General features: G+C 37.6%; 1 protein-coding gene across 14 annotated transcripts in view; it reads right to left on the reverse strand.

Moving 5' to 3' along the window:
• MAGI2 (membrane associated guanylate kinase, WW and PDZ domain containing 2) overlaps positions 1–12,283 on the reverse strand; it is a 721,543-nt gene that overhangs the window by 146,198 nt on the left and 563,062 nt on the right. For 9 of the 14 annotated variants that reach the window (XM_027639978.1, XM_027639968.1, XM_027639970.1 and 6 more), the window contains 4 exons: positions 9,714–9,771; positions 3,449–3,570; positions 2,697–2,822; positions 1,810–1,992 (listed from right to left, as the gene is read on the reverse strand). In XM_027639978.1, coding sequence (XP_027495779.1) covers positions 1,810–1,992; positions 2,697–2,822; positions 3,449–3,570; positions 9,714–9,771 — 489 coding nt within the window. The remainder of the gene's footprint in view (positions 1–1,809; positions 1,993–2,696; positions 2,823–3,448; positions 3,571–9,713; positions 9,772–12,283) is intronic. The other 5 variants (XM_027639976.1, XM_027639974.1, XM_027639975.1 and 2 more) reach the window with 1 other exon arrangement.

Genomic DNA, 12,283 nt, shown 5'->3' on the forward strand with positions numbered 1-12,283 from the left:
TGAACTTCAGGAATTCTGTTGTATAACCTTAACAAGCTAATTTAATAATCTTTGGCTTTGGGAACCAAATGGCATTAAGTTAAAATGGCAACAAGAAATGAGAATCAAAAAAAGCTGTTTTTTATAAAACCAATGCAAACAACCTATATTCTACTTCTTTCTTACATTTTACTTCTTCATACAAATTTTCTGTTTATCTTTTTGGCATAAGAAACATCATACCAGCTATAAAATAACATCTGAAGCAATTTTTTTTTTTAATAATGCTTTTCACAACCTTCACACTTCCTACTTGCCAAGTCCTGGAAAGTCCTGCAAAATAAACTACAATTCAGAGTGATTTATTCTGACATATGATAGTCCACATATAGTGCCTATACGCGTCTCTGTGTCTGCCTCCTGTACTGTAACATACTAAAAGGATCTTGTTCTGCTGCTGTGGTCTATCCACAGTGATTTGTTACCACAGTCTAGAAAACTATCTTCACAGTGAATCTGGTGACTACTTAGTTTTCTGCAGAGGCAAGAAAAATCCCAAACTAGCACTTCTTTATTTCAAAGTATTGATGAGAAATGGAAAGATAAATTCTGCACATTTATCCCATTATCAATGTGCAGCCTGACTTATTATCTGAGGAAGAAGGATTGCTGGGGCGGATGGTACAGAGTGACAGGGCTGCGCAAACACAGGACTCCAGTCATTAGTAACCAGCTGCAGCAGTTGAAAGCCCAACTGTATCTAAAGAACAAAAATCATAGAACCATAGAATGGTTTAGGTTGAGAGGGATCTTCAAGATCATCTAGTTCCTACCCCGTCACCATGGGCAGGGATGCCACCCACTAGATCAGTTTGCTCAGGGCCTCATCCAACCCAGCCTTGAACACTTCCAGGGATGGGGCATCCACAGATTCTCTGGGAAAAAATCTTCACCATGAGAGTGGTAAAGTACTGGGACAGGAGTCCACAGAGGCTGTGGAATCTACGTCCTATAAAATTTTCTCAAGTCTCATGAAACCCGATCCAACACAAAGTTAGCCCTGTTTTAAGAAGGAGGTTAGTCACTGGAAGTCCCTTCCAACTGAAATTATTCTATTATTCTCTGATTGTCTTCTCCCTCAGAAGATGTCAGCTTGCTTGGAAACTGACTTCATCTTCCTCCAACAGAGTTTCATTCATACACAGACCTGACATGACCCGACAAACCTTTCAGACAGTGGTTTGCAATCTTTATCAATATGTGGACATGAAAATATTCCCAGTGGTGGTCCAGATCTTCTGAGCAGCTTTAAATGTCTTCAGAGGAGGTTTCTTTTCTTTTGTTAGTTCTCACAGATTCTTTATTAATAGGACACAAATGCCTATGTGCCATATGCCACATTGAAAACTCTTGCTTTGGTGGCTATAATGACAACAATGTTGGATCAGACTCAACAGATTATTTTGAAATTACATCCTTTCTAAATAAATAAATTTGCACTTAGTAGTCTGTGCTCTCTCTGCCTATCTCTTTCCAGACTCCCGTTAAGTAAACAGCGTATAAACCAAAGAACATCACATCCCATTTTTATGTAGGAGAATGCAGACATCTTTTCTCCCTTAAAATACTGTGAAATGAGAAAAATAAGCAACTTGGCATTTATTAGAAAGGAAAATTACAAGAAAGTTTTACTGAGAAACTTACCTTTTCTACATATTAAGACAAAAAGTCATATGGAAAAATGTATCTATTCATGGAGACAGTGAGACTCAGACATATATTTCTCATTCTATTTCTCATATAAAAGAATGGAGGAACCTTCTTAATTACCTGTTTCCATTTTCCCATCTTGTGCTGCAGGCCCATCAGGAATAACACTCTTCACCTGGAGAAACTCATCTGGCTCATCCCCACCAATGATGGTAAATCCAAAACCCATGTTGCTTTTCTTAAGAGTTGTGCTGAGGAAAGTCCCCTTCAGCTGTGATGCATCACGGGTGAAGAGTGGTTTTTCTACATCAGTCAACACAAACAAGAAAGACAAAAGTTCGGATCTATTCACAACACAGCAGGGACAGCAGACAACAATATTGGCTGACAGAAAGTGACAGTGTATGAAAAGCAAGAAAACAAAGGGTGCAGGCATTCCAGGAAAAATATTTGTGAGTTCTTGTATTAACACAAAGCTTAAAACATATTTCTTATCTATGGCAGATCAGCCATAAATGGGGAGTTATAAATATTCTTTCATATTGGAAATACATTTAGAAGTGGATATTGTGTTGCTAAAATAATTACAACAATAAAAATGATCTGTGAGGTAATTTAAAAACCTCTTTCCTAACCCATAAATTCTGCTTTGTCTACAAAGTAATACTTTCTCCACAATTTCCTTTCCAACCACAATGAGGAAAATATCCCCTGTGAACATCTCATTCCATTTTTTACCAAGAAGAGCTAAACATTAGGTGAGCTTTTCTCTCCAGACACACAGGGGTTTTGGCATCCAACAAGTGACACACACAACTGCTGTGCAACCTCCGTGTCCCCTCTCCGCGTGCCTCGGTGTGGTGTGGGTGGTGGGGGGCTCCCCGTGCTTCTCTCCCATGCTGCACGTGGTGAGGAAGGGTTGGAGGAAGGTGCAAAGGTTGTGACTTGAGCTGCTCTGGCTGCGGCTGCAGCAGCGGGGCTGGGCTGGTGGGCAGTGGAGCACGTACCGTACAGCCTGTGCGTCCCGGCGGGGTCGCGCCGCCACTGGGACAGGTCATTCACGCTGCGAGACCTCTTGGGGACGAGGCGCAGGTGGGCAAATTTGGGTCTAGGTAAGGTTGATGAGGAGCTTTCTACTGTTGCAAAGGAGAACAAGCCTCATTCTCTGGCTATAACCTCACGTAAAAGCTCATTTGTCTCTACCAATACTGTTTGCTGCTTACAGCTCATTTTAAGCACATTTATTTCTATGTTACTAAGTGACTGTATTCTTGTAAACTCCTATAACACCGTGCTTGAGGCTTTTAACTTAATTGATGCTTGCTAGATGAGCTAGCTTAGAAACATACCAAACATCAATTAAGAGTAATTTACAGGAAGTACAATTAATTATTTCAGTGTTGCCAACCTCAGGTGCTCAAGAGAGAGTACATTCCCAGGGACAGAATTTATGATTTTATTTAGAAAATTACTTTAGGGCTCTTATCATGCTTTCAGTTTCTCCGCCTTTAGGAAACACTAGAGTTGACTTTTCTGTCTTTCCTCTGCACCTCTGAAACTTAGGCATTTTAGGCAGCTCATGAGTCCTGCAACTATTGGAACTCAGACATTTAAGGGAGAAGATTGTTAGGATATAGGTGATAACATTGTGAGAATTGGCAACACTACTCTTCCAATCAGACTATGACAAAACCGTTGTCACATACCCAGGAGATCAGGAACTTTCATTTTAACTAAGATAGCTGACACAGTACTGTACCTCGGAAACCTTGGGCCTGCATAGGCTTTGTTCCAAGTTCTGCGTTGGGCATGTTATGCTGCTGTAGCTTCCTTTTTGCTTCTAGGACAGGGTTTTCAAATTGAGTTCTTCTATTTATGTGGCTGGAAAAAATTTGGTTTTGATTAAAAATTCAGTTCAGTTGGGGAAAATGATAAAATAATGTATGTGACTAAGGTGTGTGCAGTTAGAGTGAACCGTTATGAACCCCCAACGGGCCTGAGCACGTCCCTTCTACTCCACGCAGTTTTGTAGGGGACAATCTGTGCTGCATAATGAACACCACTGAGCAGCGTCCTATCATTTCAATATGCCAAACTCTGCTACAGACAAATGGTTTTGATCAATGGGAGAACATATTTAACAGCAGCACTGCTGAAGCATGCTACAGCAACAGTTTTTCATGTCTTCAGCATGAGCACTGTTCTGTGCATGATTCAAAGGCTCTGATCCAGTTTTGTGCATTATTATCGATTAGCTGTAAGTGGAATTACTCCACTTACAGCAAAGGAAAAGCCTAGAACACAGACTGCTCTTATGATAGCAACTTAGAAATAAATCTAACATAGAAAATAAACTGAAGATTATTCCTTTCTAATACTATGGGGTATGTCTGCTCAGTTGTACAGAAAAATTGGATGCAGAAACTAAGTCAGATGGTAGATTAGAAGTACATAGATCAGTATATGGAATATAAGAAAAGTTAAGGTATACATTTTTTCTTGAAGTTTGACATTTCCTACCATAGGTCATTAAGTACACCTCTGTAATTACACCACTATTTTTCTGTATTTTGTTTAGAACTACTATCTTAACTACATACATTTTATCATATTCTTGATTTTAATTCTTTAAAGCACACATTTCATCAGTCACTGAGCAATCATAAAATCCTGTCCAGGGATATGTTTCACATGTTTTCTGAAGAAGGCAAAACAATTTAGTAGGCTGCATGGAACAAATCTGAAAGATAGGATCACAATAGTATCACAACTAAGAAAAGGGGCTTGTGCCTTCCAACACTCTTATGGGGAAGTAAATACATTTGTACAGAAGGGCAGGCTTTCAAACATGTGCTTATTTGTTCTCAGTGGGCTACTATCTGTTGAGTTCCGAAAATCCAATCCCAGTCATGGGCTTTAAGCACTTGGAAAGGTGACCTGGGAACTTTTGAAATGCTAAGATCCTAAAAGGGTTGAATATCTTCAATTTTCATTGAAATGACCTTTTGTGCCACATTAAGCACTTTTCAGGTTCCTTGGGATTCTGATCCTACCAGTGCTTCAAAGAAAGTAAGTGGAATCGCCATTAGGAAGTGAGATAGAGGAAAGGCAGCAAGTCCTATGGGAGTGCAATACACTTGCTAAATAGGATTTAGTGGCCAGGGTTAATGCAATGAAAAGACTTCCAGTCATGTAAAAGAATATTTGATTTAATGAGCCATAGTAAATGTGATAACTCCTAAAGTTGCTACTTTGTTCACACGGCTGTAAGTCATTCAAGTGGCTGCTAACTTACTTTTGTACTCTAAAATTTTGATGAATAGTTTTCTTGTAAATTTTAATCTACGCTGCAGACAGAAAAAGTCCCTTTCATTTCATTCCTTCTTCAAACAGGCTGTTTAAGATGGTAGGCTTTCCTTTCCTAGACTTTTGCTTGTCATTTCTATTAATTGTCAGGGTCTTCCGTATCTCAGTCTATTGCAAACCTAGAAACTTATGATGGAAGGGAGACAAACTTTCCTTGGTAAAAATAAAGAAAGACAAGACTTACATGCAATAAATAAGGTAATCCTGAACTACTAACATAAGTATGAAAAAAGTACATTTCATGCTACCACCTATCATGTGATGTATTTCCATATTGTAAAGGAAATACTATTTTTGCCATTACACAAGACAGTGATAACTATCACATGAAATACTACACAAAGTTCTAACCACTCATGATCAAATAAAATGAATTTATAGGAAAGGTTTTACAGGAAGACCAGTGAAAGAGAGTCTTCTGTGACAGAAGATCAAAGAAGTTTTAGCTTTTTATTCAAGTAGAATTAATTCTGATATATAAATGCATTCTATGAATATATTTGGAAGTAAATACTAGAATATACTAAAGATGTCAGGATTTCAGACTTGAAATCTGTAGTCTTCTTACAAGGAGAAATGGGAAGTTACAAAACAGCTCCCAGTAGGAGAGACTGGGTACAATTTCTAGCTTGTTTTACGTTAGCATTTGATAACGTTAAAACCATGGTTGCTACAGCATAGGGATCATATCTTCTTTAGAGGCTCTAAAGTGTCCTGGCCTGTTCTTCAACTGCCCTCCAGAAGAGCATGGGTTTTCCACAGCTTTTGTGCTATATTCTGCAGATGTAATGAGTATCCAAGATTAGACTCCAGATCTTCATTTAGGACCTTGAACTATGTTTAGTGTCATGTTATAATTGCAGGGCACATCTCAGTGCTGCAGGAGGGCTCTCACAGACCTAAGTTCCAACTTATATGTGGTTCTGTGATATAAAAAAAAGATGGGATTTTAGCTAATATATAATGTGCCCACTGCTCTAGGAACAACAGTTACTGTGGCACTGATATCACAGCTAGAATCGGTTTTCTACTGCCTATCTGTAGTTTCTAGGTAGAGTTTAAGTTGTGGTTTGGTCCATTTACACAGAAATGTCTTTGATAACAGCAATCTTAAAAATGACATTTTGTCCTATCAGATCAGATAGGAAGACTAACAGAGGTACTTGAAACACCTCAAGTTGTTGGTGCAATCTTAATAATTTTTAGCTTTAATTTATTCCCATATTTTTACTGGTTTTTTGGTAGTGTACAGTTTCAAAAGCACAATGTGAAATTCAAAAAACTGCATTAAATGTTGTGTCAAAGAGGAGTCAAAGAAAAGAAAATTATTCTGATAATCAGTCATTTTTATGTCAGTAATAATGGATTATGCTCCCAGACTGATGATACATGAAACATGTCCCTTTTATGCAATTTTAAGTGCTATAAAGCTTCATAGATAAATCAGAAAAAAAGCTCCTGATGAGTTTACCTGAGAAATCAGTCATTAAGCTAAGTAGTTCTCTTGAAAGGATATTCTAGCCTTTCATCTAGCTACTTGAACATCATACAAAATAGATATTACTAACCTAGGCCTTAATAAGACAAGCCAAATGTGAGTTTTAGAGATGGTTACAAATAAGTGCTTTTGTGGTTAAAACAGATTTTGGATAGTAGTCAAAAATTTATTACTCAGTGCTCATAGTATCTAGTTCAGTTAACAATTCTAACTTCAATTTTCTTCCCTTACTTTATATAATGCATATTAAATCTGACAGCCTAATCCAAAGCCTAATCCAGCTAATTTCTCCTAGTGCCATTGTGGCTGTACAGGAGAATCATGCAGCCTTTTATTTGCTTTCTAGTCCTGAATTTCCCTCTGCAGACAAGAAGGGGTAGCTGGTACCGCTGTCTTCTGTTAGCTCACCATATCTTAACTGGGGACAAACCCTCAGAGGAAGGATTTACTTTTGGGCTGCATTTACTTGTGATGCCAAAATACTATCTCTGTGTTATGAGGAGGTACTGTTAGCACCAGCCAGCCTATAAGACATCTCATGAGTCACTGGGGCCAGACTAAGTTGTTTTTGTGATGGAAGTTCACATTAGATGTCCTTAACTGAAACACATCCTTAGGAGATTTATGGGCAATAGTCCCTAGTTTGAAGAATTTAATTGATGGTCAAGGTGCTGAGCCCTGACAAAATGGTAGCAGGTCTAAGCATGTGCACCAGCAGAAGGAGTTTAATCTATCTCCTTTTCTTAACTGTTTTAATGTATGGGGTTTTTTTGGTAGTTTGTTACTATAGCTTTTGGAATTGTTGTCTGTAACCCAACAAAGTAATTAGAAGGATCAAGATGCCTAAAAGATGGACATTCTAATGCATAACTTGTTAGTCCCTAACTCCACTTTACATTCACATTTTCCAGTTAATAATACTTTATAATGACAAAAAGTCCTGAAATGACCTTTTCTATTTGAGTACTAACAGAGCATTTTCAGAAACTGAAAGTCAAGGAGGTATATTTTTCCAGAATAACTACCTGTATGGCTAATTTAGCTGTTCAATTAAGCAGCCCATGTCTGGAAATTGAGCTCTGTGTTGTAGTTAATCATCCTTAAAGAGAGAAACAATCTTTTGGCAATTACAATACTGAAAGACCCAGTGCATTCTAATAACTACTTTCTCTCCATAGCCCTGCATAGCTAAGTGTTGCTAGTTCTTAGTTTATAAATTAGGACCAGAGTGCATGAACATTAACAAACCTATAGCAAACACTTCTCATTTATGTCAAATGGCTACACCTTACAAATGAAGTGTGGACCTGGATAACAAGGCAAATCAAAATTATAATAAGGTCTCACACCTATATTCATGTATAATTAAGAGAGGAAGTTATAATGGAGAGCCTTTTTCTTCACAGAATTTGCAAATATGTTGTGATTAGTCTTTATTAACTTTACTAGCAAGAGGTGCTCCTTTCTTTACTTTGTTTTGTTGGTTTTTTTTTTAGCTTTGCCTCTGGCCTCAGAATATTTGAGCTGAGCATGGTTGCTTCTTGTAAGGTGAAACAGAGTCTGTCTCATTGCTGTTTTACGACATAATTAAGAGAATTTATTGTAATCTGATTTTATCTAGTTAAAAATCAACTCATCTTTTGAATACTGGTAATAAAAAAGGTGTGACTGTTACATTTTAGCAGGAAAAATGGAAAGCAATCTCTGTTTCAAACTTATTGAGCTCAGACAGCAATTTAAAGTGTAGTTTTACTGTCTATAAAACTCCATTTGAATTTAGCGCGGCTACAGTTTTAATGCCATTCCATGAACATCTATTCCACTTCTAAAAACCTCTGAGACTGCAGTAGGTTTGATGTATCTGTCCACAAATCTTATCTGTGGTAGGATTAAATAATTTGGCACTAACAGCCTTAAAGTGGGTAATTGCATGGTAACATCTGGGCCTGGTGCCTTATGTCTGTTTACCTCTGGTTGGAAATGAAATGGAGATAAACACTTGCTCCTCTTCTGACTCTGTAGTGAAGTGTGAGCCTCCCCAGTGTCAGAATGCCTTGGGCCATGCTAACAACGAAGTGGGGTCTTGGCAAGTGATTAATGGACAGAAATCACACAACACCTGTTACTGACCAAAATACACTAAACCCACTGGGACAGAAGACTTACTTACACCCAGCAGCTGCATAATTGCACATGCAGAAATCTTCAGGGAGCTAAGTACAAAGAGATATGAGAACTCCAGCCTTTACCCACTTTGGGACATCATAAAAGAACTTGGGCAGAACAAGAGGGAGTAATGGTATTACATAAGGACTTCAAAACTTACTTATCTTTTTGCTTGAATCTGGACTGACTAAGCTGACTTGGGCTGACCAGTCTGAACAGGTATCACAATTCTGCATCTAGAGTCACTTTACATGAATCTCATTCACTGTTTTAAGGTAAAAAGCAGAGAAAAATTATCTCTCAGATTTACTTATTCTATGCATGAACTGGCCAGGTTCTACCGTCACCTCAAACAGAAGCTTTCTGTTGCCCTTTGCACAGAGGAACTAGATTTTTTCTTGTTTCATAACTAAAATAAAATCTGAAAAAAAATGAAAGCAAGGATTGTGCAATGAAAATAGAATTTATATTCTTTTCTTTTCAGCTGCACTTTTAAATACAAAATAACCCACAATATCCCTAAAATTTTATATGCAGCACATAAATAACCTGTCTTCTGGTACAAACAGTATAAACATCTGATTTGCAGCAAGGAAGGACTACCCAGAAATGGATCTTAACTGAGCTGAAATGATTATGCTTTGCTCCGTTCATTGATTAACAAGGTTTCTACCTCACTGGATATCCAAAGCTCACATAGAAAATGCAACATTTCTTTAATGAATATGATCTTTGTACAAGTATCAGCTGGAATGGTGCCATAAAACCAGACCCTGGAGAAAGAAAATGACTGAATGCCTGAGTTACTGATTTGAGACACATTGAATGTATTTGGACACATTAGCTGCACTGAAGACTGAGAATTCCTGGTATACCCTTAGTTTAATATGTCAAGTAACTGTACCCATTCCTTGCCAGGTTAAGCATTGCAGAGGATACCACTATTAGGTTATGACATATTAATAGCAACTTAATATTGAACTTGGGAACTTACTCAACATAATAAGTGCCATAAATGGGATCATCAATTTTCTCCCAGCCATATGGAAGCTCTGAAAAACAAAGAGTTATCTCTCTCAGTAAATACGGTACAGATTGTTAATATTTCTAATAACAAAATTGTGGATCTTTGCTGGGTATTGAGGGAAATAACTTGATAGAGAAATTAGATACAGTGACCAAAGCAAATGCCAAATCTTGAACACATCCCATGGCAGCCACAAGTAGTAGTAACTTGAAAATTGGTATGCAAACACAGATATAAGTCTCTAGAACAGCACATTTTAGTTGAGCTCCTTTATTGTTCAAGCAGTTGTGTCAGCCAACAACTGTAGCACATGTTGTGTGACATCACTCCCAGAGAAAGTGAGGGCATTCAATTTTCCCAAATACCTACACACAAAAAAAATACTTTGCTTTTTGAGATTTTTTCCTAGGAATACTGGAAAAGTTGGTCTAGAAGGAACTAAAAGAGTTTTCCTCCTGCCATGTAAGTACAGTAAGTATAATGAAATGTTCCCGAGAAGTTGGCAATATTCATCTTACTGTGATGGCAATTTCACAGCCTCCAAAGGCATCCTGTTCCAAAGCTTAGTTATACATCAGGGACATAGGAGTACATAGCAGTACATGGAAGTACAAACCAAAATAAGATATTATAGTGTCCTCTGGACATAAAGCTAACAACGTTTTGCAGAAACAGAGATCTCTAAAACATTCTGGTATGAACAACTAAAGTTTAAGCACTAATGTAATGATCCTGAAAATTAATCTGTGTTCATGCATAAGCAAACTGTCACATATATATTTATGTACATCCATACATATTGTATTATCACTCACACTGAATGCTTAAACCATTATTATACTGCCAACTTCATCTTGTGTTTAAAAGGTACCAGACAGATGCAACAAGTATCTCAGGTGACACAAACAGAATAAAAACCTCAGCGCCACATGTGATGACTCTGTTGGAGGAGACTCACAAAAGGATGTGTATTTCCACCATGCACAGGTATTGATTTCTGTGCAGTTGAAGACTATGGCACAACGTATGGGAAGTGGTATTGAGATTCCACTAAGAAAATCTGGTTCTGGAATTCTCTATATCAGATTTTTTTTTTTCTTTTTATACTCAGTTGCACTTTTAAACTAACTGTTTGGAGACAATAACTACTGAACTAGACAAGACAGAACTGATGTAGATCATACTGAACAGTCATTAAACTGGTCATAAAGAAGTACTTCTGGATGACTTGAGCATTTTTCTTTACACTGACAATGTGAATAGATAATTATTGACATGCTCAAAGAGGCAAATGGGAAAGCAAAGACTGACTGACAAAAGGGAGATTTAAGAGTTAAAAGACAATGTCAATCTCTGCTTGTTACTTATTCCTTAAATGCATTTGTAATAGCTGATCCTTTCCAGAGTGAACCTGCTTGGACTGCTGTGGTATTCATGCCACATTGCCCTCAGAGGATGTTTCTGCACCCTATTCCAATCCTGCAATGAAGGATTTAACCTTCTGCCAGAGACTGGCAGATGAGGAACTCCACGTCTGTATGTCCACATCTCCTGTACTGAGAGCTCTGGGAGCCAGCACTCCAGCTGTGTCTCACCAGTGCTGAGTAGAGAATCATTTCTCTTGATCTGCTGGTTCTTCTCTGCCAACTGCAGCCCAGGAGGCTGCAGTCCTGCTTTGATGCAGGGGCATGTCACTGGCTTATTGTCAAGACACTAAGCATTAGAAAGCCCTAGTGATGCTCTTCCCAGATCTGGTCATAACTTAAGTAAAAACTATAGGTGATCGACCCTCCAGTGGTTCCCACAAAGTCCTGTATATCTTGGGACAAGACTGTGTAATATAATCCATAAATATTCAAAAATAAAGAACCTGATGCACAAATCCTGTATTGCCCCTGCAGTAAGTTTCATTGCCAATGCATGCATGATAAATAAGGCAAAAATCTGCTACGAAAAATGATGTTTTAACCAAACCCTATAATATAGGATGAATATAAAGTAACAGTTTAAATACTATTAGTACATTTTATTTTCACGTAACCTTTATTCTCATGTAACCTAATTAACTTAATGTTGCTTTCATATGCCCATCTAATATTACGTTTCCTTAGAGACAAGTGAGGCAGGTATTGGTAAAACCTGTACATAAAAATACACACAAACAAAGATGTACCCCCCCACATGTGTGCATAGACCCCTCTCCCAAAATGTATTAGTAGATAGAGTTTTTTCCAATTATGAAATAAAAAACCCCATGTTTTGCCCAAATTTAAAAGTAGGTATTTTTCTGAAAATATATACACTTTAAAGTATATAGATGCAGATGACATATTTTATTTTACATATTTATGAAAATCTGAAATAACTTGAGGATTCACTATTAACCTATTGACCTATTTTCTCCTAAAGTAATACGTAAATGTTTTATAAACTGGCACAACTATTGAGAAGGCAAAAGAAAAATCCCATTTTCTAGTGTAAAAGCCTGTAAAAATTTAATGACTTGGACATATTACAGAGGACCCACTCCTGTGATT

Source organism: Corapipo altera, unplaced genomic scaffold (assembly GCF_003945725.1).
Source record: "Corapipo altera isolate COAL_440 unplaced genomic scaffold, ASM394572v1 1b, whole genome shotgun sequence".
Classification (NCBI taxonomy): Eukaryota; Metazoa; Chordata; class Aves; order Passeriformes; family Pipridae; genus Corapipo; species Corapipo altera.